The sequence below is a fragment of the Bison bison genome, unplaced genomic scaffold (genome assembly GCF_000754665.1).
Source record: "Bison bison bison isolate TAMUID 2011002044 unplaced genomic scaffold, Bison_UMD1.0 scf7180017864461, whole genome shotgun sequence".
NCBI lineage: Eukaryota > Metazoa > Chordata > Mammalia > Artiodactyla > Bovidae > Bison > Bison bison.
This window is the reverse complement of record NW_011495023.1, coordinates 14,583,479-14,610,869: the sequence shown is the minus strand read 5'-3', so window position 1 is coordinate 14,610,869 and position 27,391 is coordinate 14,583,479. Positions and strand designations below refer to the sequence as shown.

Here is a 27,391-nt window from a genome sequence, read left to right as displayed (position 1 = left end):
GTCTGTATATTGTCTGCTTATTTAACTTTTATGCAGAGTACATCATGAGAAACGCTGGGCTGGAAGAAGCACAAGCTGGAATCAGGATTGCCGGGAGAAATATCAATAACCTCAGATATGCAGATGACACCACCCTTATGACAGAAAGTGAAGAGGAATTAAAGAGCCTCTTGAAGAAGGTGAAAGAGGAGAGTGAAAAAGTTGGCTTAAAACTCAACATTCAGAAAATGAAGATCATGGCATCTGGTCCCATCACTTCATGGGAAATAGATGGGGAAACAGTGGAAACAGTGTCAGACTTTATTTTGGGGGCTTCAAAATGACTGCAGATGGTGAGTGCAGCCATGAAATTAAAAGACGCTTACTCCTTGGAAGGAAAGTTATGACCAACCTAGATAGCATATTCAAAAGCAGAGACATTACTTTGCCAACAAAGGTCCGTCTAGTCAAGGCTATGGTTTTTCCTGTGGTCACGTATGGATGTGAGAGTTGGACTGTGAAGAAAGCTGAGCGCTGAAGAATTGATGCTTTTCAACTGTGGTGTTGGAGAAGACTCTTGAGAGTCCCTTGGACTGCAAGGAGATCCAACAAGTCCATTCTGAAGGATATCAGTCCTGGGATTTCTTTGGAAGGAATGATGCTAAAGCTGAAACTCCAGTACTTTGGCCACCTCATGTGAAGAGCTGACTCATTGGAAAAGACTCTGATGCTGGGAGGGATTGGGGGCAGGAAGAGAAGGGGATGACAGAGGATGAGATGGCTGGATGGCATCATTGACTCAATGGACATGAGTTTGAGTGAACTCCAGGAGTTGGTGATGGACAGGGAGGCCTGGTGTGCTGTGATTCATGGGGTTGCAAAGAGTCGGACAGGACTGAGTGACTGAACTGAACTGAATACCAATCCTTCAAACTGTCCTAGAAAATAGAAAAGAGAACATTTCTAAACTCCTTTTATTAGGCCAGCACCACCTTGATAGTAGAGCCAGACAAAAAACAAGAAAAAAAGCGCAAAAACTATATAAGCGAATAGTCCTGATTAACATGGATATAAAAAATTAACAAAATATTAGCAAACTTAATTCAATAGCACATTAAAAGGCTCATAATGACCAGGTAGGACTTATCCCTGGAATGTAAGGGTAGTTCAACACATGCAAGTCAATGTGACATCACGTTAAGAGAATGAAGGACAAAAATCAGATGATTATTTCAATACATGCAGAAAAAAAGTATCTGACAACATTCAACACTTTTTCATCAGACTTCAAAAAAAAAAAAAACATTAAGTATAGAAGAACTTACCTCAAAACACAAAGGCCCTATATGAAAAACCCACAGCTATCATATTCAACAGTGGAAAAACAAATTTTTCCTCTCTAAAATCTGGAAGACGACAACACTTGTCAAGACAGCTATTATAAAGGGAAAAAAATATATAGTTGGTGAGGATGGATATGGAGAACCTGGAATATTTGTTGTACACTGTTGGTGGGAATGTAAAATGGTTTAGCTGCTATGGAAAATAGTATGGAGCATCCTCAAAATATTAAAAGTAAATCTACCACATGACTATGACTTCTGGGACTGAATTGAAATCAGGATCTTGAAGAGGATCCAGCCCCGGCTGATCCAGGGTATTCGAAGCGGGGACGGTGTCGGCGACTTATTTAAATATTAATTAGAGATATAGAGAGTAATAGAATGAGGATAGCACAGCAGGAAAATTCAGTGGAGAAAAGAGGCTGAGTAGCTTGGTTTACGCGGGAGACCAATAAAACTTCAAGACAAGAAGCTTGCACCACTTACGTAGGCCGCAGGCGTCCTTCTGTTCTCCCAAAGGAGAGGAGACACTGAGTCCTCCCCGGTCAGATCTTAGAAGCCCAGGCAAAGTTAGTAAGCACGGCGGGCTCCGCGCTCCAGATGGAGACTCAGCCAGAGTTTGAGAGAGAGAGAGACATGGGGAGACCAGTCTTTCAAGAAACTGATCCCAATTCTTTATTTTCCAGAGTCTGTTTTTATACACTGAGATGTTATACAAAAGTCACGTGGGGTCAGCAGTCCTGACTTTTATTAAAGTCAGGTGCTTCATACAAATGTATACAGAGGTCTTAGGGGTGTGACATCATCTTCTGGCCAGGGGGCCTGCTGACAATTTATGACCCTCTCCTTATGACAGCGGTCAGTCAACCAGAACACTTATTTCTCCAAGGGTGATTATTCTTAAAACAGACACCACCCAAATAAAGTTACATTCCCATAGGGTGAGGGTGTAGTGGGTTTTAGTTAAGGAAAGAATTTACTTGGCCTGAGGTCTAACGTGATTTATATCAAAGGTTAATACTTATTTCTTCTATATATTCATTAATGTGTGTAAAGGCAGGGGATGTGGAGACTTAGCAGTAAACATTGGCTCAACAAATGAAAAACCCTTCACCAATACAATTTCTAATCAGCCCACCATACTTATACTAATGGTTTTCTAACTTTTCTAAGGAACCTGTTTTTAGAAGGTTTAAAGCATCTCATGCCTCTCACGGTTGGGAGGCTGTGAGCAATCACATGTGGCCGGACAAGCCTGTCAGGCAGGCTAGAGAACCTTCAGAGGAGTTTGTAAGTTTGGAACACTCCTGTCACGCCCAGGAATTATTAACTGGAGCTCTAAGTTAACTCCTTCTCTGAAAGAGGTGGTGGGGGACAGCCCCCCGTAAAGTCAGAGGTGTAGGTGAGAGCACAAAGTAGTAAAATAGGCAGGCTCTGGTTATGGGGGTAGATGCTCGAGAATTTCCAGGGGGACTCCTGAGGCTCGATCCCGCCTTTGCATATGTCGAGCCTCCTTCCTCATGACCTTTGCCATGGGTGGAGTGCCTCCCGCCGGCTCCCCACACCACACTCACCACAGCCTTATTCACAACAGCCAAGAAATGGAAACAACCCAAATGTGCACTAGCAGATGAGTGAATATGGAATGTATACACAATGCAATATTATTCTGCCTTTAAAAAGGAAATCCTACTCTTTGCAACCACACTGAAGACATGATGAATGAAATAAGTCAGTCACAGGAAGACAAATACTGCGTGATTCCTCTTATGTGAGGCATGTAATATAGTCAGATGGAGAGAAGTAGACAATATAACATTGGTACCTGGAGATGGAGGAGGAAATGGGAAGTTGTCACTCAAGGGTACAGAGCTAGTTATACAAGATGATAAGTTCCACAAATGTGCTCTAAAGCATTTTGCCAGTAGTTAATAATAAAGTACCATGCATTTAAAAATTTGTTAAGGTGAATCTCATGTCTAGTGTTTGTATCACAAAAACAAAACAAAGGGACACAAAGAAAATGTGGAACTGATGGATATGTTCATCACCTTGACTATGGGGATGGTAACATGAGTAGATACACATCCAAACTCATAAAAGGGTAATTTTAATTATATGGGTTTTGTGTTTATTACTGCAATGAAGTTGAAGAAAAAATTTTGTTCCCAACACTGAAATGACTATGGCCTGTACCTAACTCCCCAGTTGCAATATTAGCGCTTATCTCCTCTTATAGTACTGAACACCTTACTAAATTCAACCTTGTGCTATAGCTTTAAATGTATGTGTTTTCTTTCCTTACACATTTGTGAACTTCCAAAGGCAGTGACAGGACCTTGCTGTGTTGAAGGGACCCCAATGCCACTCTCGGTTTTGATGATCCACTAGGACGACTCTCAGGGCTCAGTATACTGCACTCATGGCTGTAATTTATTGCACCAAAAGGACTTCAAGCAAAGTCAGAAAAGAAAAAAGGTGCATGGGAGGCTGTCAAGGGAAACCAGGTACGAGCTTCTATGAGTCCTCGAACCAAAGTCACACAGGACGAGTTTAATTCCCCCAGCAACAAGGCGTGACAACACGTGTGTAATGTTGCCAATCAGGAAAGCTCACTACCCATGGTGCCTGGAGCTCTTACTGGGGCTGATCATGTCCCCAGATCATGTCCTACTTGGCATGTCCCCAGATTCCAGACTCCCAGAAGGAAGCAAGTGATCAGCATAAAACACATCATTTGTGCAAAGTTTGGGCCCAATGTGCCACTCTTCTCCATTCTGAGAATAGTAGGAACCCTCCCCAAATCCAAGCTCCCAAAGCCAGTCAAGGCCAACCTTGGAAAAGGGACCCTCACAAGATGGCAGTCAGGCCCGCTATGCCAGATTTTTTTCTGTCCACTTAGTCATTGTTAGATCTCCCTGGTATGCAAACATCTGCTGAATTCCATTTTCCACTTCACATTTTTGCTAAAGCAAGATGATGGGAAATAAATGATCATTTCATGTATACAAAGAACTGTTTCATGTTTTAGAACTGTTTACATGTGTTTTTAAAAACTTTGTCTTGCCACTCAACGTAGTTTTATTTCACCCTTTAATACTTAAGCTTGGATAAACCAATTTTACATAAACAGCTAATCACTATAATAAATATATTGCCTGGAAAATCCCATGGACAGAGGAACCTGGCGGGCTACAGTCCTTGGGGTCGCAGAAGAAAAAATAAATAAATAAATAAATATAAAAGTAAACACAAAGTAGTGGTTAAATCACCACCACAGAGGTAATGGCCTGGATATGATTTCTATTTTTAATATCTGTTTGGGATCTGACCTAAGGTATTTAGTCTATAGACCTTCTTCTGTAATGATAACACTTTGAACTTATGTTAACAGTCAGCAGCAGACTGCTAAGTCGATTCTGACTAGTAACAAACTTAGTCTCAATAATAAAGAACTTTGAGTGACTTAGCAGCTCTGCTGGCAGGATCCAGGCCTGGTGATGTCAAAGGATGCTTTGGTAAAAAACTGGAGAATTCTGTCACGAGTCCCCGTGTTTCACCACCAGCCTGGCAGGACTTTTCCTGTGGGACACCATGGCCCTAAAATTATGCTCGAAATAAGATGCTTGTCTTTGAGAATAGAAAAAGGTGGCTTGACAGATCAACACCATCTCCTTTTCCTTTTTTTTCATACTGCAAAGTATGAAAGCCTGCCTAAATGATTTCCTCAATTGACTCTCTTGTGTGTTTTGAAGAATTCCTATGGACTGTAAGGAAAGCATACAGGTTCTGTGAATTTAGCTTTTCCATGTGTTCAGGAACACAATATCTAAAATCTGCTCATCTTCACAGCTCCCGACTCTGATGGCAATATTGGGGCAAAAGGGTCCACCAGTGGGATGGGCCAAGCTTAGGGCAACCCTTGATGCCTAGACTGAAAAGTTTTAAACAGATTTTACAGCACAGGGGTTCACAGACAGGATATATAGATGGATTTTAAGTATCTCTGAAACACCTGAAATTATATGCAGCACTCTAGGTGGGGGCATTTTTCTGCGGAGAAGATCCAAAGCTTTCTTTATCTTTTCAAATGTGACTGTGACCTCAGAATGTTTGTGGAAACTCAGGCCAACTGGATAAGGAAACTTAGGCCAAAAGAAGGTTGCGTATTGTCAGCATTTTCCAAACCAGTGTTACCAGGAGGATCATCTGGGGCACTTGTTAAATTGCACTTAATTCTCTTCTCCAGGAAATTAAAATTGAATCACTTAAAAAATTCTGAGGGACTCCCCTGGTGGTCCAGTGCTTAGGACTTCACCTTCTAATGCAGGGGGTACGGGTTTGATCCCTGGTCAGGGAGCTAAGATTCCCATATATGCCTCACAGCCCCAAAGCCAAAAAACAGAAATAATACTGCAAAAAAATCAGTAAAGACTTTAAAATTTTAATAAAAAAAATCTTGATATGCATTATGATTCATTGCTTCTATCTCAAAAAGTAAATTAAAACAAGAAGGCAAGTGGTAAACCCCAGTATAGCACGTCAGAAAATTATCAGTAATTATGTTCTATGACATGCTTATCCTTCAGATTCTGTGGAGACACATCCACTGCTGCCCCTATATTGGGCAAATCCAGATTTCACACATTAAGTAAATCAAAATCCTAAAAACTGATGTTTTTCAGATGTCATGAAAAACAATAAATCACAAATTGATGGTTCTGTAACATTCTTTCCCAAATAACCTGTCTGAAATCCTAATCGTCAAGAAATGCCTACTATAGATTTTTCTAGATTCAATCTCAGCAGCACCACCTACTGATAATTTGAATTCAGTACTTTATATAAACTCAGCAATAGGAAAATTAACCAACTAATTGGAAATCACCTAGAACATGCTTGGCTTTTCATAAAATATGTATGATAATTTAACTGACAGAGGAAAGTGTTTTAATATTTTTGCAAGTGGTGAATCAAACTGCATTCAATGACAAGGGTTGCTTCAATCATGCAACAGATTGAATACTTATGTTCCCTGAAAAATTTGTTGGAATTCTAAGCCCCAGGGTGATGGTGTTTGGAGGTAGGGCCTTTGAGAAGTGATTGGGAGAAAGACCCGTTGTGAATGGGATTAGTATCTTCTAAGAGAGACGCCAAGGAGCTGTCTCCCTCCTTTCTTTTGCCATGAGAGGTTATCATGAGAAGACAGCTATGAACCAAAAAGCAGGCCCTCACAAACTGAATCTCCTAGCATCTTGACCTTGGACTTTACAGCTTCCAGAGCCGAGAAATAAATTTGTTACTTATGTAATTTCCATCTCTCCTCTGCTACAGTATTTTTTTTTGGCTTTGCCATGCAGCATGTGGAATCTTAGTTCCCTGAACAGGGATTAAATCCATGAACCCTTCAGTGGAAGCATGGAGTCCTAACCACTGGATCACCAGGAAAGTCCCCTGGCTATGGTATTATTACAGCAGCCTGAAGGGACAAACACACACCCAGATATGTTTCTACTATGTTGGCTATTCTCCATCCATCTCCTCACCTGTGCTCCCACCATTCTGTATTCCAGTTGGGTTCGGCCAGTGAGATGACTAGCAAGAAATCAGAGGGCAGTGGGAGACACTAGGGTGTTTATTCCTCTCGTCCTTCTCTCCTGACCACTGTGCCATTCATAGCTCTGTCCGTCTGTCCCTCCTCTAGTCCAGCTCTCACCTTGTGTTGCTGTATAACACTTACCCCTCTTGACTCAGAGGTCCTGACAGTAAAGGATGCCTCCACTACCCCTGCTGGCTCCTTCAGTCTTCAGTTAAGGAGTTCTTTTGCAAAAGCCTGTTTAGTTGACCTCTTGTGTGTAATCTGACTTTCTGGCAGGCCCCTGACAGGGACACAGAGCTCTCTGGAGACTCATCGTGCTTACTGTAAAACTGAAGTGATCACTTACTCAACACTTAGGTACCTGAGTACAGTGGAAAAGATATTGCTCTAGGTACAATACACATAAAAATATGGAAAAGATTCCACTATTAGGAATCTTCCATTAATGAGAAGTTCATATTAATAGACATACAAGGGGTTTGGGTTGACTGAAAACTTCAGTGATTCCACATAACTATTCTAATTTCTATACATAGTATCACTAATCTTAGGTATCAAATAAGTCAGCCTTTTAGCTATCACGTTTAGCTATCACGTTTCCACAGTGCCCTAAAAGAGTTTCACCCAGTTTATCACCATCACACTGGAACCTTGTGGTTTATTTAAATAATCTTAAATAAGCCAGCTGGAAACCTGGAACCAACTACTTAACCTGAAAATGTGTATTTTTACATTCTAATGAGGTAGTCTCACCAACAAATGTTTACTGTAGAGTTCTTCTGTGGGACATAAACACACACACACACACACACTACAAAATTCTCCCTTTATGTGAAGATTCTGGAGAGAAGGGGCTGCCTCATTCTCCCCTGTAGCTTCTGGAGTTCCTATACGTTAGAAAACGAATCATCATTTTAATGACAAGCTGATGAATAAGAGCACAAACTTTACTTAGCTTTGAGCCCCAGCCTTGCCCCCATCTGGCTGGACAACCTTGAGTAAATTACCAAACTCTGTGCCTTGGTTTCCTTTCTCCATCAGCCCACTTTAAATGAGAGATTTGAAAAGCACTTAAGAGTGGTACCCATCCTACAGTAAGAACAATGCAAGTGCTTGTTTAATAAATAAAATTAAAGTGATGCCATTTTTTCACATCACTGCAGGAACAGCAGCTTGAAAAGAACTTAAGACATAATTCTCTCATTTTATAGATGATAAAGCTGAGGACCAGGAAAAGTTAATGCAATAAGCCAGGGTGGAAAATGTGACTGACGGAGATATCACCCCTAGGAGGCTCACTCACCGACACAGCATGCTTTAGAAAGAAATGCAGCAATTTTGTCCAAGAAACAAAACTCTGATGTCAAAATGAACCTATAAATGACCTGCATTTACATCTCCTGATTTATAAAAGTATTTAAATAAGTATCTACTAAGTGCTATGAAATATAAAAATTTAGAATGCAGTAAACCTGAAAAACCTGGTACATGACTCAAGTCAGCCAACTGAAGGTCAAATCGATAGTTAATTTTTTAAAAATCAGTGGAAATAATGGCACGATGGCCTTGCCCATTTAACTCAGAAAATGATGGTTTTAATTTTCCTCTTTTCTCTTTTTTTGGAGGGAGATGGCAGAGTTGTCAGTCATATAACCTCACAGATTGTACTTCAGCAAAACACAATTCTTTGAATCTGAACATGCTCACATGCTCTACTGGGATCCTTTCGACCTTGTATAGAGGAAAGAACATTTTATATCCTAGATATACCTGATTCTTTTCCAATACTTAAAAACATATTTTTTTTAAGTTAGAAATAAATGGTGACTAGCCACTCACCCTCCATCTCTAAATGACTTTGAGAGTCAGTATGGATATAACTGCTCTTTGGAAAACAAAAACTTGTTGCAGGAGGTGATACAATTAAGGAACAATGTGAGCAAAACGCAAATTTCCAGGAGAAATTTGTCCAGGAGAAACAGTAAGTGAAATGCAGGCTTTGTGGCTTTTGAAATGTGGCTTTGTCCAGGAGAAACAGTAGGTGAAATGCAGAAGATGCACCCAGATAAACTGAGTCGTGCAGGAACACGCAAAACACCTGCAGAAATAGGCAAAACCCACATGCGGGCGTGCCTCACCCCACCACCAGCAAGCACCCTCAGCTCACCCGGGGCTGAGTCACACATACCCAGATCTGGTGTCACAACGGGCTCTCCTACTCTAGCAGTCCCTATGCCCATCTGCATGTTAATTCACAAATAAATCCTTCCCATATCCACTCCCAAAGGCTCACGTCAGGTCTTTGTCAAGGTAAAGCGTCATATTTACTGTAATGTTCATGTCTTCGTAAGCCATTTAACACATGAAACGGTGCTACTATTTATATTAGGTTCCTATTTTTATTCTTAAGTATGTTATTGCAGATGCTTTGCAATGTTGTGCCTCTAATGGGTTTTTCCCATAAACTCTAAGGCTTTTTTTATCGTGTAGTAATGCATGCTGCATAGTGATTTTTAGGACACATAAATGCCCAACAGCAGAATTTCCTGTATTCTGAGCTCCAGGTCATTAAAGTTACAACATTTTAAATCCAATAAACAGGAATTATCTGTGAGAACCACAACCAGTCTTCAGGTTTCTCTTCAGTTGATTTCATTCTGCACAGAATTTTACATTTCTCAAACCACAGTTCTTGGAATAACTATCTAGAAAAAAAATGAGTTATACACAGCATTTGACTAATAAACATGTGAATTACTAGATATAAAAAAGTTTAGAAATATGACTTTCAGAAGATACTATACATAGTAATTTAGATTATTCTACTCAATTTCAATAATGCTCACCTCTTGGTCAAAAATGAAAAATACTTCAGAGTTTTTAATCTCAAAATGTGTTTGACAAAACTGTTAAAACATATTACTTAAACTCAGCTCCTTCAGCTATTAATCTATCCTCCTTTGCTTAATTTTTGAGACCAATTTCCCTGACCATTGTGAATTACAACATACATAAAACAAACATTTGGTATAAACTAGACACTTACTCAATTTTAGTGCTCCCACTGAAAGCATAAATAGAATCCTGTTCCAGTAAGTATTCTTTAGCAAGTAAAAACTGGAGAATATTTTTTTTTGGAAGACATTTTTTGGTTTTCAAATAGACAAATCAGCATAGTTAGACACAAATGCTGAATAAGAGTTAAAATAAAAAATAGAACTTTACTCCCTTCATACTGAAAACCTGAAGGAAATGATTCTCTTTCAAGTCCATGAAAGGCATGCAGAGGAGAGATACTCCTGTTCTGTGGAACGAAGTAAAAGCACAACACTTTACCTTACAGCCTAATAAAGTTCCATTCCGGACACCAGAAGTCTTCCTGTTTCAAATGCATATTTAACTTAACCGGAAGGAAACCCACTGGCCTACCTGCTCCCCCTCCAAATAAATTAAATTTGGCAATCATGTCAATGAAATAAAAGTATCCTGATGTTTTGATATCAAATTATTTCACTAAGACCAATTAGAATGTAAGTAATCTTTTAAAAATAAAAAAGAAACATTACCTATATAAATACAAAATTTATTTTCACTATGACGTAAAATAAAGAACTTTGTCTTTTTTGTTTGTTTGCTTGTTTTGGTAAAACCTAACCAGTATTCACTCTTGAAATTACTCTTAAAAAAATCAGCATTAGATAGCAAAAAAGATTCTAAAAAGGAACTGACTATTCCTGCTGGGAATATAACACAACCAGTGATAACAACTGGAAATTCTGTCTTTCCCCTCTATAAAAAGCTTATTTACTTTCTGTAATACTTGACAAAAACCTTTTAATGAGATTCCATGAAATATCATAAACTAATTTAGGAAAGAATTTTTAATGCCAGCAGGATATCTAACTTCCTGAAGTCCAAACAAGAACACTACAAAAAAAAAATTTGTTTTATTTTTGAAATTGTCCTATATAACTATGTAAAATACTGTACACATGTAACTGACATTGACACATAAGAAAAAAGTTGGTTAGAAAAAACTAACCTTTAAAAGCTAATGTTTATGTGTATTAATAACTTATAATCACACAATACATTTTTCTAGGTCAAATATTTGTGATGCAAAAAAATAATGCCATTGCTGATTTTGTACCTTATTTGGAATATTAGAAAAAGACTCGCTCAGCCTGTCTCAAAGATGGAAGCTCCTAGTTTCCACAGTTCTCCAGCATTTCAGGTGATCTGCTTATTTGGTAAATAAAACAGAAAAAGTATACATTGGTTTTGTCACCATTCTCACCTTGGTGAGTCCAAGGGTACTATTCTGCTTACAAGAACATCAAAAGCAATAAAATTTCATAATAGTCTTAGTCTGTTGTTGCCTCTCCTTTAGCTTGAAACAAGATACAAAAACAGTATATGCTTCAGAGCCATAATTACTTAATTTTTCCTCCAAATCGGCACCAGTGAAAGTACTATCAAGTGAAGGTGCTTCTACTCAAAACGCAGATATTCCTCATGGGGTCACACAAACATCAACAAAAGGCTCAGGAGTCGACTAACGCAGGGGTCCCAACCTCCAGGATCTAATGCTTGATGATCTGAGGCGCAGTTGATGTAATGATAGAGTGCACAATAAATGTGAAGCACTTGAATCATCCTGAAACCATCCCCCTGACCCTGGTCTGTGGAAAAACAGTCTTCCACGCAACCGGTCCCTAGTGCCAAAAAGGCTGGGGACCGCTGGACTAACGGACATCAAGTATCCCAGATTACACACAGGGACTGTTACGACCATATGCTGGGAACATGTTCCCAAGTTTCTGTTCCTTGTCTGCCTCTGAGCTGTGAGGTAACAGCAGTGGCACAGATGAGCTGTCAAGGCTGAATGGCGAGAAGGCTGAGGCTCTGAAGCACAGAATTTCTGCAGGCTTCAAAGGATCATGTAACAGTTATACTAAAGTGACAATTTATAAATAAGTAGAAGGCTGGAGAGATTCATGGAACTGCTAAGAATCACATATCTAGCAAGATAATTCTTTTGACAAAAGACATATCTGGGTTAAAATCTGAATTCCTAAGGGTCATGAACTAAAATGTCCACATCATAGTAGAATAGAACCCCAATAAACTCGTGAAACATAATTTAGTTCTTATTCTTTTCTTCAACCAGAAGTATCACCACATCCTTTACAAAAAAACCCATGTGGTCAAAATGGATACAATTTACAGTACAAATACTAAAACCATTTGTTTTATCCTGTGCCATCTACCGTGTATAGAAATGGGCTTGCTATAATGAAGCTTCTTTGGTAAATATTTAGTGAATTTACCTGTATTCTTCACTACAACTTCTTGTTTCACAACTACAACGTCATGTTTCACAACTCCTTTAGGGTTACCATATTTTAAAACTACAGAATATCAAACATATTAAATTGAAACATTTTTTCCCCCTCTGAGGGAAAAGGAACAAAATTCAAAACCAGTACACAAGTATTTTAATCATACCATATGGACGTTTCATATTTGGCATCTTAAAATACCTTCCAGATAGTATCACACACAATTAATCAAAAACATTCTTAATTGTTTACATACTAGATCTCTTTTTGAAGTAGTAAGATATGTAATTATCCTGCACTTAAGAAATTTCATATAGCCTGACACAGAAACAATGGATTACAAATACTGGGTTTTTTTTTTTAAGCCATTAATGAACTGAAATAATATGAGGGTTTAAACCAGCTACTTAACAACCTGATAGTGTATATTATTGTAACTTGCATGTGTTTCTAACTTTACTCTGGGTATAAATTTTACTCAGCCTGATTCCAATTTGGCAACCAATCTCAAGTAAAAACTAGATTTTTTAAAAAGGAAGTACTTCCCTTCCTTTAAAGTGATTTCAGTACCTTAATAGAAGATATGATAAAAGGTAATGAGTCTTTTAAAACAAACATGCCAAAATGTACACACCCTAAAACAAAGTTCTATACTTGTTGATGCCATTTCTAAAATACTTAAAAGCCACTGTGAGTGAATCAGGTACATACAAGCTTGAGAAAAGCTGATTTGGGTTTGAATGGGGATAGAAGGGAGCCAATTATTTTTAAGGGTTCAGATTTTCTTCATTGACTCTAATTGCAATTTGATAAGAAGGACACAAAACTACTAAGCATTAGTGGACTGAGCACACAGCCTCTATTTATACAGAATAACCACATCTGAAGGCTCAAAATGTTCACTTATATATACACTTTTCTGATATGAGGTTGAAAAATTTAGATTCACCACCTTTAACCATAAATCACATAATTCTGACTAACTTTTGAAGGGTTAAGAAAAAAGAGGACTATAATGAGAACAGAGCATCAAATAATAAATAATAATTAACATAAAAAAAAGAGCGATAAATCCAGAATGTGGGACACACTGAACGACAAACAGGTTTGATCTTTAAAAAGGCAAAAAAAAAGATTAATCTAGACTCATAGAGAATAAAGGGACATTAAAAATGTGATCTATTTCCTGGAATTTAAAAAATCTGTACCTATAAAACAGGGATTATTAGGGATATTTGATAACAATTATATTACAAAATTGCTGTTAGTTTTCTTAGATGTGATAAAGGTTTAGGTTATGAAGGAAGAGGTATTTATCTTTAACAAAATACATGATGAAATGCTTAGGTATACAGTTTAGTGCCAAGTCTAACTTTGTCTATTCACACAATATAGTATATGTGGATATGCACACAGAGACACACCTATATGCAAGCATGAATACACATACACACACATATATATATAAACATAAAGAGATAAAGCCAATGTAACAAAATGTTAATGATTCATGAATCAGGTGAAGAGTACTCAGCTTTTCAATATATTACTTCAACCTTTTTATAACTCTGAAAATTCTCAACATAGAGAGTGGCTGGGAAAAGCAGCACTTGTAGTATCAGATGCTGACTTCAAATGGCCAACCTAGTATCACAGTACTTTCACTCTGTCTAATCGTAACCTCTAAATCAGTGGTCTCCAAATCAGGCAGATACATTCTAGGGTACCGACTAATGAACCAGAGATAAGCGAAGAAATATCAGAATTTCTATTCATAATTTTTCCTCTTATCCTTGTAAGATTTCTTGGGTTTCATAATGTACTACACGTATTACTACCGTAGAACTTGTACCATTTGTAAATACACATATTTTGAGGCCATAAACTCAAAAATATTTGTTACTGATGGCATAAGATAAAAAAATCTGAATATACTCTTTTCTAAAATACACATAACTTTCTTTAGTCTATGAACACCAAAAGATATTAGAACCAGTTCCTTTCATGTTTATCCAGGAGCTTACTGACACTTAATATGTAATCCTTATCAGAAACCCTGACTCGAAAAGAAACAGTAAACGGAGAATAATGGCAATGGCAAGTATTAACATAAAGCTAGGAGTAGCAAAATCAGCAAAGAACAGTATGAATACAAGTTATCACCAATAAAGAATTAGGCTTTGTTCAATAAGGAAATCTGTATGGAAACAATATATCTGAAGCTAGAAAAATCAGGGGGTAAAAATAATCTCAAAGGAAGACCATATAAAAAAAAGTGCATAAAATTCAAGGCAGTTTTGATTAGAAACGGGGGCTGTAATCATAAATAGCATAGAAAATAATCTAGGGACTTCCCTGGTGGTCCAGTGGTTAAGACTTCAACTTCCAAAGCACGGGGTGCAGGTTCGATCCCTGGTCAAGGAGCTAAGATTCCACATGCCTCATGCTCATAAAAAACAAAATATAAAATAGAAACAATATTGTAACAAATTCAATAAAGACTTTAAAAATGGTTCACGTCAAAAAAAATCTTTAAAAAAAGAAAGAAAATAATCTAGGTATTGACAAGAACACTTAATCATGATTCTAAAATAAAAAGATAACTGAACATAAGGTCTTTGAGAAATAGTTAAGTTTTTTTCTTTATGTTTATTCTAAAGGGTACAAAGATTCATTGACAATGAAAAACTTTTTAAATTAGAAAATGCTATGATTTTGTTATTAAATAAATAATGATACAACAGGACTCTATATTTGCTAACTGGTAAGATGAGAAAAAGAAAACAGCGATTTTAATGTCTTAAATGAAAATTTGACCAATTATACCAATGGACCTCAATTTAGAAAATAACTGTATAGTTTTTGCAGTTGCAGAGTTTATCATATAGGACACTAATTTATCTTTTATAAACTTGAAGCCTGGGACTAAAGATAAGTTTCACGCTGAATTATACATGTGTCATTTATGAAAACTATGAGAAAAGAATGCTAGGGGTCTACTAAGCATTTTAATTACAAAAATTAAGAGGTATAGAGACAAACTTTCAGAAGAAAATCTGGCACAGAAAAAGGTTCCTCATGAGTAGGAGAGACAGTAACAGCAAAGCAGGACCACAGAGTTAGGGGAAATGAGGGGAAGGATGCACCATGTGTTATTACCAGTAGGTGGGTTTAGGACACTGATGTATTAGCCATCTGACTGACCATGAGGTTTGTTGGCTACTCTTGCTAGACAGTAACTGGGCAGAATTTTTCCATTCAGATGTCACTGGCTTATGGATACACAAACTTTATAAAACTTTATAAAAGTAAAAAAAATTTTTTGCTTTTACTTTATAAAAGTAAAAAAAATTTTACCGAGAAGTAAAATTTGCTTCCCAGAAATTCATTTTATAGCTAATTTATTTTATAAATAATTCAATTCCCTTTAAAAGGGGACAGCTACCTGTTAAAGAAAAATTTTACGAAAGTGCAGCACATACTCTGGTTGCAGAACAAAATCACTGTGCTTCTAATTGGTCCTTTTCTATTTCTAGCCTTGCCGTGTCACCTGAAAGATGGAAAATCCAGTGCTTCCTTTTCAGGGGAATTTTTTCCATCTGGTATTTTCATACCTAGTAAGTGAAAGCTTTTTAGTTGCTGAGTGATGTACAGCTCTTTTGTGACCCCATGGACCATAACCCACCAGGATCCTCTATCCATGGGATTTCCCAGGCAAGAAAACTGGAGTGAGTTGCCATTTCCTTCTCCAGGGAATCCTCTCAACTCAGGGATCAAGCCAGCATCTCCTGCTCTGCAGGCAGATTCTTTACCGCTGAGCCACTGGGAAAGCCTAGTAAAAGAAAACTGCAAGCTTATAATATAGTATTAGTTTTAAGTATTTTTAAGTATTCATCATTTAAACTTTATAAAAGCCTAGTAATATGACTAGGCAAAGAAACTTACACATGCCTTGTAATAAGGGTAGCCTTTGTTCATTTCACCATTCTTTGACTTTTACAAAGCAAACACATACTAGAGAATATGTCATTGATTTTACAGCACAAAGCTATCAAAATAAAATGGGACAATGATACATTTTGCCATTGGTATTGGGGAATTTATCAAAAGAGAAAAATACAGTATGAATTGAGACAAAGTGTATCACTTAAACTATTCAAATGGCTATGAAAAATATTACAATCTTTTGACAATGTTTAGCAAAAACCAACATATTAAAAATTTTAAGGTAAAGTTTGATTTAGAATTTTAAAATTACTGTTTGAGGGCAATGTACTCTAAACTCAGGAAGGCACAAATTAGATATAAGATGGTGATTTAAATTTGAACCTACCTTGAACCTACCTCAGAAAATACAAATGAAATCTTCATTTATGGTGTGAAACCTGTTAATAAATCAATTCATTTACTATGGTACTCAATTCTTCAGTTGTTTCAATAATAGTGTTAAATAACAGCACAACTAGGGAAATTATAAATATTTAAGGAGATTAAAATATCAGTAGAAAACATATTTCATATGGATTAAAAGAAAAAGCATTCACTCAAAACTACTTCAGAATAAGAAGCCAAAATAATTCCATTCGGGAACTTTAAAAGAGAGGAGAGAGAGAAAACAGCCTATAAATCCAGTTTCAAAGACAAGAATAAATATACAAACTGTTAAGCAAAGCCAGGAACCTCGATGACTTTGAAACATCTACTTACACTTATTTTAATGAAGAATTAAAGGATACAATATGTTAAAGACATATTTAAAAGACTAGCAGTGGAATAAGACAGATGAATTGAGTTTCACCATTGCCTAAATAATTACAAGAGACTGAAATTGTAGTGTAATTCATGTTCTCTTTCCAGTTTAAAAACTTCTATCCTTTGCCTCTATCTTTGGTGTCACTGCCACCAATAAACACAGTATACAGCTTAGAAACCTAATTACTATCTTCGACTAGGAAAAAGTAAATTGACATTATCTCTTTAAAAGTTAAGATATAAAAGAATGCAGTCCAACTTGACTTTTGTCTCATGGTCCCACAGTATTCTGATATATCATGCCAAAATGTCAAAGTGTAAAAGGGAACATCATCATTTGCTAGAAGTGCACCAAAAATTTAGCTACTGTACGCTGGTGTGATGACAGCTAGTAGTATGCAGAGGCTACAGAATGACATAACATATGTGCATTCAGCTCCCAATTACTCCCAGGAAGGTTCAGCTCAATGGGAAACTGAAACGGGGACAACATAACACCTTCATGTACATATGCTACAGTTTTGTTCTCTTGCAGTTTAAAAGGATAGTGTAATTATCTTCAATTTACACAAAACATTATGAAACATGGTAGCTGTTCATGATTAAAATAAAATAGCAATGTCAATTAATTTAACAGTGTTAAATATATTCACATGATCACCACTCGTGATTCAAAATGGCCAGTAGTGAAGTTACACAGCAACCTATGTACACAACGTTTGCCACAACAGTGTTGGTAAGATTGACTCTGCAGGCCAGGTGATTTTACGAGACAGATAATCTTGCATTGACCCTTTCATATTATGAAAGGAATTATATGTTGTAAGTAATTTCATTCCTCACAGGGGAGGGGAGGGGAGACTCTCTAAAAAGTCAGTGCAAATTGAAGAGGGATCTCCCTTCTTGAACATTGGAACGTGTTGACCAAGATAGGATTCCTATAAGCTGAGGGTAAACCAATCTTAAGATATTAAAGAATCTCGTAACATTGCCATTGGCGATCGGCGGGGATTTGCCACAAAGGGGACTCCAGTCCTATAGCAGAGCCTTCTGGGAGTACGGCTGCTGCGGCTGAGGTGGCTGCTGGCTGCCCCCAGGCTGGGGCAGTGTGGACGGTAATGTATAGTTCGGCACCTGGGACAGGCTGGTCCCTGTGTTCTGGTAGATGGTGACGTCGGGAGCAGCTGTGGCAGCAGGGGGAGGACTGTACACTGAAGCCTGGCTGGGATACGTACTTCCCGGGACGGAGCTGACCATTGTGCTGTGGAGGGGAAAGAACACTCAGTTAGGTCAACACTGACTTACACAGCCATTCAGAGATCAATAGCAAAGCTGTTCACTAAACAGTTACTCATTCAAGCGATCCATTCCATTAAGTATTTATTAAATAGCTAGAATGTGCCAGACACTGCTATTTGAGGCACCGGGATATCATAAAGGAAGAAAGGGGAAAGTCCCCACCATCATGGAACTTATATTCTAATAGGAGGAAAAAAGATGAGAAAAAAAATGTGTAGTATGTCAAGAGGTGGTGACAAGAGGTGATATGAAGAAATACAGGGACTTCCCTGGTGGTTCAGAGGTTGAGACTTTAGCCTTCCAATGCAGGGGGTGAGTTTGATCCCTGGCCAGGGAGTTAAGATCCCACGTGCCAAAAAAACCAAAACACAAAGCAGAAGCAACATTGTAACAAGGTCAATGAAGACTTTAAAAACGGTCTAAATCAAAAAAAGGGAGAAAGAAACAAAGCATCCCAGGAGGACCACTAGCTCCTTGGACAAGAGATTCCTGTGGATCCAGGATGGTGGGGGAGGGCACTCAGGTACAGCAACACTGAAGGAGAGACCCGAAAAGAGCGGGAGGTGGTGACACCGACAATCTAGGAAAAAGGGCACTTCAGGCAAAGAGGACAGCAAGCCTGTGCGAAAAGGCCAGTCGCGTTCAAGAGACAGCAAGGAGGCCTTGATGGCTGAGCAGAGTAGGCAAGGGCAGAGTGGCATGAAGTGAGACAGCAGAAACAGAGGAGAGGAGCCTGCGTACACAGGCCCTGTAGACTGTGGTCAGGATCCTGGCCTGTGGCTGCGGGGGATGGAAAAACACTGGTTGGCTGTGGACAGAAGAGCAATCGGAACTTTGCTGGTTCAGTGGTTAAGAATCCGTCTGCCAAAGTAAGGGACTTGGGTTCGATCCCTGGTGGCGAACTAAGATTCCACATGCCGAGGGGGAACTAAGAATGCACACCATAACCAGAGAGCCCATGCGCTGCAACTGCTGAGCCTGCGCACCACGAGAGAGGCCCACATGCCACAACCAGAGACGTCCACGTGCTGCAACTAGGCAGAGAAGCCCCTACGTGCCGCAGTGAAGACCCACCAGTCAAAAAAGGACAATGTGACGCGACGTGGTTTTAACAGGCTCACCCTAGGGTGATGGAAGTCCAGAAGAGTGACAACCAGAGAATTGAAAATCTATGTAAAAGAATAAGAAACTGTCTGCTAGATATGGACCGAGGGACACTAAAATACCTGCCCACCAAAAACACAGGAAAAAAATTCCTCTTGACTGTGATTTACAATTAGAAAGCCTGAGTCAAATATGTCATATACCTCTATGGTGTATACTTCCACCTCCATTTTCACTACTTCCAATTTTGTTAGCGTATGTTTGTTTTGCCATCAGTTTTCTCATTCAAACACACACAGATGCACATGTACCTACACACAACTGTTCCTAATATATCTTTTTAAAAATTGCCTCAAGGTCTTTGTGAAGACTTTTCCAGGAACTGGAATATATAACTCACTGGCCTAACACAGCCCTTGAAACTCCCATCAAAACATTTATTTATCAAGTATCTACTGAGCTCCCACCAGGTGTAAAACTCTGTGCTACACAGTGTGGCTCTGAAGGTGACAGATCCCACTCCAGCTCTCAGGATACAACAGCCTAGATGGGGATACAGACAAGACGACAGTGCGCTGGGGGCCTGGGACAGCAACAGAGGAGCACCAGTGCTGGCGAGGGGGAGAGCGAGACAGCCTTGGACAACGATGGAGCTAAGAACTAGAGAATGAGCAGAACAGCCACATGAAGAGGACTCAATATTTTGATATTAATGCTCTGCCAAAAGCACCTCTTGAAATGCACCTGTGTTTCTGGAGAGGTGATATTTACAGCTAGCCAATAGCCAGGCTGGGGGATACAGCACAGGCCATGGGTCCAGGACAGGGGTTCATGTCCAGGTGGCAGGAGAGGACAGAACAGTCCCAAGCCAACAGCGACACGGCACTCTGACTCTGCAGCACCTACTATCAGAGCAGCTCATTTACAAGGATAATACCTCAAGGCTCTGGACTAAGAGATCCAAGTAGCCTTCAGTGACAAGAGCAACTAGAGCCTCAAGTGACAGGGTCACCAAGGACCAGCTGGGATAGAGCAGTATCTCTGGATAAGGCTCAAGTTTCTAAGACCTTCCTACTTCATTCCCGTACACTGGCTCACTTCTCAACAATTTCCACCTCTACTCACTTTGATCTAATTTTAAAGTAACATGTTACTCTCCTAAAAGCTGCTCCCTACTGATTTCCATGTAAGGGTATTTGGTTTTAACAGACTGAGAATTAAAAAAAATAAAAATGTCCTTGGACAGACAGAAAGGGTTCCACCTAACTTTTCCGCTAAACTCTGTAACCCTGTAGGTGGTACTGTCTTCTGGCTGCTGTCATCTGATGCCTGTAACAGGCTTCCCCACTACCCTCCTTCTTAAGGTACTTTTAGAATACAAGATGTGACCACAAAATCATGTTTGGCAATCCCTCAGCATCCCTAGAGTGGGGCTCCTGAGCTTGAACAGTACAACAGTGAAGGAAGGACAGGAGCTCTGAGATGACTCCAACATGGATGGAGGTTCCTAGAAATTGTGCCTGTGTTACCGAGAAACTTCTGTTGTGAACTCTTAAGTCTACCTGTCTGAGTCAAAGGAATGACTTCCCGTTAAAGTAGAAAAAGCATTCATAAATTATGAATAATATAATGCATACATATAATCATTTACATGATGGGGCATTATATGTAAATGACCAAAACAATGAGCCTGACATTTCATCATCAGCTACTTGCCCCATGAACCATGGGGGTGTCAGCTTCTTATTACTGTCTCCTTCCACGTGGTTTATTATGCTGTGATATATATATACTAACTTCCTACCAGGGTAAAAAGAAGGAAATATTTGCTTCTAAGATACAGTTCAGAACTATAAATTGTAAAGGAATAATCAAAGAACATTTAGCTTTTTATGTGAAATTTGTATAAAATGTTAAATTACAGTTATCAAAATAAACTTAAGTTTCATTAAAGTCCTTAGCTAATATCACAGATGGGAAGGAATATCAAAAATACCTAGCTACAATGTTATGTGGCAGCCTGGATAGGAGGGGAGTCTGAGGGAGAACCGATTCATGTATAGGTCTGGCTGAGTCCCTCTGCTGTCCACCTGAGATTATCACAACACTGTTAACTGGCTATACCCCAATACAAAATAAAAAGTTAAAAAAAAAAAAAAAGAGGTAAAATCACAATCCAGCAGTTCAAGGATCAGTAGGACAGAGGACTGGCATGCTGGCTGGCACTGCCACGCTGCAGGGGGTCCCAGAGAACCCACTTGCCACCACAGACAGGGCTGATCTTCTGCTATCAGTGATGACACCCATCCTGCATTTTTTAAATCCATTTTTCATGATTACAGACGATCGACGGCACTTGAGGGTTTCAACAGTGCTACCCACAAACAACAGTCAATAATCAAATTACCTGGGGTAGGAAGCCTGGGCTTGCTGAGTAGGAAGGGCTGGGTTTGCAGATGGTGGCACTGCTCCTTGGCTGAGGGAAGACAGCTGCTCTGGGGGTAGGCTGTAGCTCTGCAGGTGGCTCATCTGGGCGCTCCCTGCGACCAGGTAAGCACCACTCTGAGGAGGGTACACCTAGAACAGTTTCACATAAAACATGTTAGGTTCCCTCTGATTTTAACAGGCATGCTTTCAATTACAAACAGAACAATCACATCTCCGAAATCCTTTAAGTTACTTCTGCTGTCAGGCATTTGAAAAAATTACTTTTCAGTGACGTGGGCTTCTGATGATTTTTGTTCTTAGGTAAACAATAGCAAAACTCATGTTCCCCTCCATACAGAAGCAGTAAAGAAACTTAGCTTGAAATCTGATACTGATATAATCTCTCTTTCCATATTGATACTGTATCTCCCTAAAAGGAATCCCTGACTCAATGGACATGAGTTTCAGCAAACTCCAGGAAATAGTGAAGGACAGGGGAGGCTGGCACGCTGCAGTCCATGGGGTCACAAAGAGTCACATGACTTAGTGACTGAACAACAAAGGGATCCCCCAAAATGCTTAAGAAAGTGTATTTGAATTCACTGTTTTACAGCAACAGTTCACACATACCTATTAGAGATATACTAAATATTTCCTAATTACAGTTTATTGAACACAGAGCAAGCTAAGCTACCCTTCAAAGCCTGCAGGGTCAGCAGACTTTGTCAAGGGCCCAGACAGTACATGTGTCAGACTTTGTGGACCACATGGTCTCTACTGGCACTACTGAGCTCTGCTTATAGAGAAAGCAGTCAGAAATGATGTAAAACCGAAGAGAATGGCTGTATTTCAGTAAAAGTTAAAAAAAAAAAAACCAAAACAGGTGTAAGGGCTGCATTTTTGCCCTTGGGCCATTGTTTGTGAATCTCTGCATCTAAAAACTGTATTTGTTTTAAGCCAGAGAGATTAAGGTCTCAAGTGCCTCCCAAATCTTAACATGCATAATATTCTAATTTTCTGTAGTATTCATTAGATCCTTCCATTTCACATGTTTGAAAACTGTTCAGGGAGTGCGACTCTCACTAGCTGTTACTGTAAGACGGTAATACCACCATCAGGACACAAAACCACCACCATCTGAGTGCCTGTGTTAAAGCCACAAGAGACCGCACTATACACAGAATCCAAAAGGTCTTCATTGTAAACACAGCTAGTCCAGTCCTCACAAATGCAATTGTTTGTACTTTGCAAAACCAACAGGAAGGGGTTCTGTTTGTCTGTTGGCTCGTGCTGGTATCATGACTCATGGGTACGTGCTGTCCAGCCCCACATTTCTCAGGTCTGGCTGCTCTTCTTCAGGGTTCTGGCCCCTCCCTGCAGAAGTGCACCTCACCAAAAAACAAAAAAAACTCACCTGCACAAAGTTTATGGTACTCTGTGTGGATAAAATATGGTGTCTGGCGAACTGCTCCCTACACCTTGCACTTGGTGAGTTTGTGGGAAATGGGCTCTGGAAACTGCTGGTGTGACGAGTTTTAGGGGCCTGTGCTGCATCACACATGTTCCCATGTAATGGAACAGAAAAAAATTCAGATCAAGGCAGCTCACTGTAAAACTGAAAATGGGAGATACTCACAAGGACTTAGTAATATTAAGAAACTGTACTCAGACAAAAACTGTCCTTCTTAACCAGAAAATTAGATGTGAAGCTTTAAAAATACATAGATGTTTGGATCTCACACCTGGATTCAATATGCCTGGGGTACAGCCAATGCGTCTGTATTTTTTTTTAACTTGATGGTGACTGATGTGCACTTCTGCATAAATATAATTTTTTTGAACAAGAACTATCGGTATAGTTAGCACACTATACATTGTATTTGTCAATTAAAAAATCTTCTAAACTTTCTTTTTACTCTGAACATTACTTTTGGGAAGTTCCACATTTTATAAAAACATAGCTATTTCAAATAATCTCAAATATATTTGAAAATTTTAAATGAGATGCTTGAGCTTTTAAAAGCTTACCTGAGAACCAGAAACTCCAGATGACTGAATATAATACTGCTGATTCTGTAATTTTGCATACATGGAATACATGGGGTCTTCATTCATTAACTTGGTATACAAGGACAGGGCTTCCATCACTTTCACATTCAGTTCTGAGAGTTCTGAATGTTTTCTGAAATATTATACAAGAATGTAAAACATCACTGCTATTTAAATGTTCTAAGTAATAAGATGCATCAAAATAGCAAAAGTAGGCAAGAATGGTGTTAAGTAGACTCTATTAAAAATATAACTTGGTGACAAAAAAAAAAATATCTTATAGTTTAACTCCAAGGCAACCAAAAAAAGATTTAGGTGTTGTATGGGTAAGATTTAGGTGTTGTGTGGGAAGGACTTGAGCTTATTGCACTTGACTTTACCTCAAAGTATCTAGGTTTCCCTCATTAGTAACAGATGGGTCATGTGTGGGGCTTGATGATGCCACTAACAGCAAATATGATTACAACAGTTAACCCTTATTAAAAAAAAGGACTAACATCAGAAAGTCACACAAATTCTCACTTTAAAAAGGGGGCGGCAGGGACAGATGGGTCTAATTTTGATTCTCACATCTAATGGAAAACAAGTGAAAACTGGCATATCTGTAAAAACAAAATAAAAAGGCATCTCCATTCCAAGATGCAGCTTAGAGAGCTCTGTAGAGAAGAGGCCATGCAGCACAAGCAGCACACACACGGTCTTACCTATCAATATCCTCCAGCTTCTCATCAATGAGAGGCCCCATCTGGTGACACATTGCTAAGATGATGAGATGGAAGAAATGTAAGACAATGCAGCAAAAGACAGCAACTCTCTAAAAGATGTCATTTGGAATAATAAAAATTCTATCAATTAACCTCAGGCCCACAAAACCCAAGACTGGTTTTCCTGAATAGTTATAAAATCAATACTTTTGACTGATTGCATTGCTGTCAGAAAACTTTAGTACCAATCTTCATTTTACAACATTTTAAAATGTTGAATAAAATATTTACTTTGGGTAGAAAAGTATAAAAATTTGAATTCTACCAAAGGTTTAAACTGCATGTAAACATGAGACTGGTCACAGAACAGCAAGAAATGTTAACAGTTTTTATATCGTCTTCAATTCTATTTAATAATAAAAGCACTCTGTAAGAGAACATTAGATATAACCCTTAATTATTTTTTACTTGCAAGGTAAATGGAAAACAAGGTTTACCTTCAAGATGAAGTAACTCTGGAAGATCTGGTTGATCATCACTGGGATCTGTACTTTGCAACATCTGTAGCAACTGGTCCATTTTATCCTACAGGAATTAAACAGTTAATATAAAAAGCAACAAATCACGCTGCCACAATGACTTCTCACTTTGTTAATTAGATAATGGATGAACTTATAATTTACAGATATGAAAACTTCAATTTTGCTTTAATGTATTTACTATCCATGTATTTTCTTTACTACCATGTGAAGTCAGAGTCTTGAAACCTATTTCTTCTTGTTTTTGAAACTGATAACAGAAACTCTCTTAAATAAGAAGAAATACAGCAATATTTAAAGTTACAACATGTGATTTCATTAACCTCTTATGTCATGCTAGTGGATTTCCGTCTCACTTTGTTTTGGAGCATCGGTAGCCTGGCCACGGTGACAGGTGTACCCTATCAAGCTGGCATCATTACTTATGACTAACAACTTGGTTACTACTTCTCCACTGGGGAGAATACAGCAGCTGTTTTATAAGGCACAGCTCAGCTCTATTCCAGCTGTTCCTCTTCTAAGTCACACCAGAAGGATTTATTCTACATTCTCTTTCCACCAATGTTTCAGTTTGTCACCAAAAAAAAGGAGGATGATTTGTGGTTTCTCTATTCTCCTGTGTGAAAGGCTGGAAGGCATCTCAAAGCAGTGACTCAGATCTATTTCAGAATCTTTTGTTTTAGACCAACAGAAATAAAGAAGCCATCATGACATAAACACATGTAAGCATTATATTAGCAGAGATGTATCTATATGTAAGTTTAAAAAATCAAAATATAGATCTCCTGTACCAAACAATATTACTCAAATAATTGCAAACTTTTCTCCATTCATGGTTTTGACAAGGTTATACTACTAAGCATAGCTACTTAGGTAAATTATTTAAAGACTATCAATTCGAAGCAAAGTTGTTACATAAACCAAAACAAAACTTTACACTCTGCACAGAAGGAGAGTAGTTTGAGAGATAAATTAATCACTGAGTGAAAACGACACAAGTATATTAAAAAAAACTCTCTTGAAGTCAAAGAATTTCATATTCTGAAATAGATACTACTTTTCAATGTAAAAGAGTCCTAATTTCATTTTAAGTAGTCTAAAAGAGAAGGCACATGTCAGCAAAGTGTCTGAAGTCAAAAAAAGAGAGGGGTAAAATGAGAGTCAGCTAACATGTGGGCAACTTCTGTCCTCTTGGTTTACAGAATTCTATACCCTATTTGAAACTATCTGTTAGAGAAATGAGGTTTCTAGATAGACCCTACATGCATTTTCTTTATTAATATTTATTTATTTGACTCTGCCAGATTAGTTACAGCACATGAGATCTTTGATCTTGTTGTGGCATGTGGGATCCAATTCCTGGACCAGGGATCAAACCTGGGCCCCCAGTGTTGGGAGAGTGGAGTCTTAGCCACTGGACCACCAGGGAAGTCCCCACACATTTTCTGATGTCGTGCTATAGCCAAAGCTGACTTTCCCTGTCCCTATACAGGATCTGGCTCTCAGCACAGCCTTCAAAAGAGTGCTCTTCGAACTTCAGTCCTCTGGCTCCCTCCAAACAAGGCTAAAAATCTACAAATCCCTTCACATATTTTAAACAGGAATTCTCATTTTTCATCATTAGTTTAAAATGTTACAAAGGATATAACTGCCAAAAAATTAACTACTGAGATTTAAAAATAAAAGTCAAGGACGTCGGTAGCAATCCAGTGCTTAGGACTCCACATTTCCAATGTAGGGGGCTTGGATTTGACAGCTGGCTGGCGAACTAAGATCTCACATGCTGTGCAGTGCAGCCAAAAAGTAAAAAGTAAAGTAAATAAATAATAAAAATAAAAGTCACACATTCTTTTGAAATTATTCCAAAAAGTCTCATTACAATAGTGTTTGTAACAGCAAAAAGAAAAAAAAAAAGAAAACCCACAGAGAAATGAAAACAACCGAACTGTCCAACAAGAGAATGAAGTCATGATAAACCCACACTATGGAAGATTAAGCAGGAAGTTAAAATGAGAAGGGACAACTATACCTACGACATGGCAAGAAGGGGACTAGAGAGGAAATTTCCAGGAGAATTTTGACTTGGTCTGTATTATTTGAATTTTTGTAACAACAATATACATGCATTAATCAAGGACTGAATTTTTTAGAGAAGAGAAGAAAACCACTTCAACTTCAATATCAAGTAAGGTGCTCTCGGGCAGAAAGTCACTTACCTCATCAATGTAGGCTGGTTCTGGCTCTGGTTCTATCG

General features: G+C 38.5%; 1 protein-coding gene across 2 annotated transcripts in view; it reads right to left on the bottom strand.

Moving 5' to 3' along the window:
• Positions 1 to 14,892: 14,892 nt before the first annotated feature.
• The window catches only part of STAM (signal transducing adaptor molecule (SH3 domain and ITAM motif) 1), a 58,370-nt gene continuing 45,871 nt past the window's right edge, over positions 14,893 to 27,391 (bottom strand). For both annotated transcript variants that reach the window (XM_010859984.1, XM_010859983.1), the window contains 6 exons: positions 27,354 to 27,391; positions 25,096 to 25,183; positions 24,599 to 24,653; positions 23,874 to 24,027; positions 21,826 to 21,995; positions 14,893 to 18,276 (listed from right to left, as the gene is read on the bottom strand). In XM_010859984.1, the coding sequence (XP_010858286.1) occupies positions 18,051 to 18,276; positions 21,826 to 21,995; positions 23,874 to 24,027; positions 24,599 to 24,653; positions 25,096 to 25,183; positions 27,354 to 27,391 (731 nt within the window). In that variant the 3' untranslated portion in view covers positions 14,893 to 18,050. The remainder of the gene's footprint in view (positions 18,277 to 21,825; positions 21,996 to 23,873; positions 24,028 to 24,598; positions 24,654 to 25,095; positions 25,184 to 27,353) is intronic.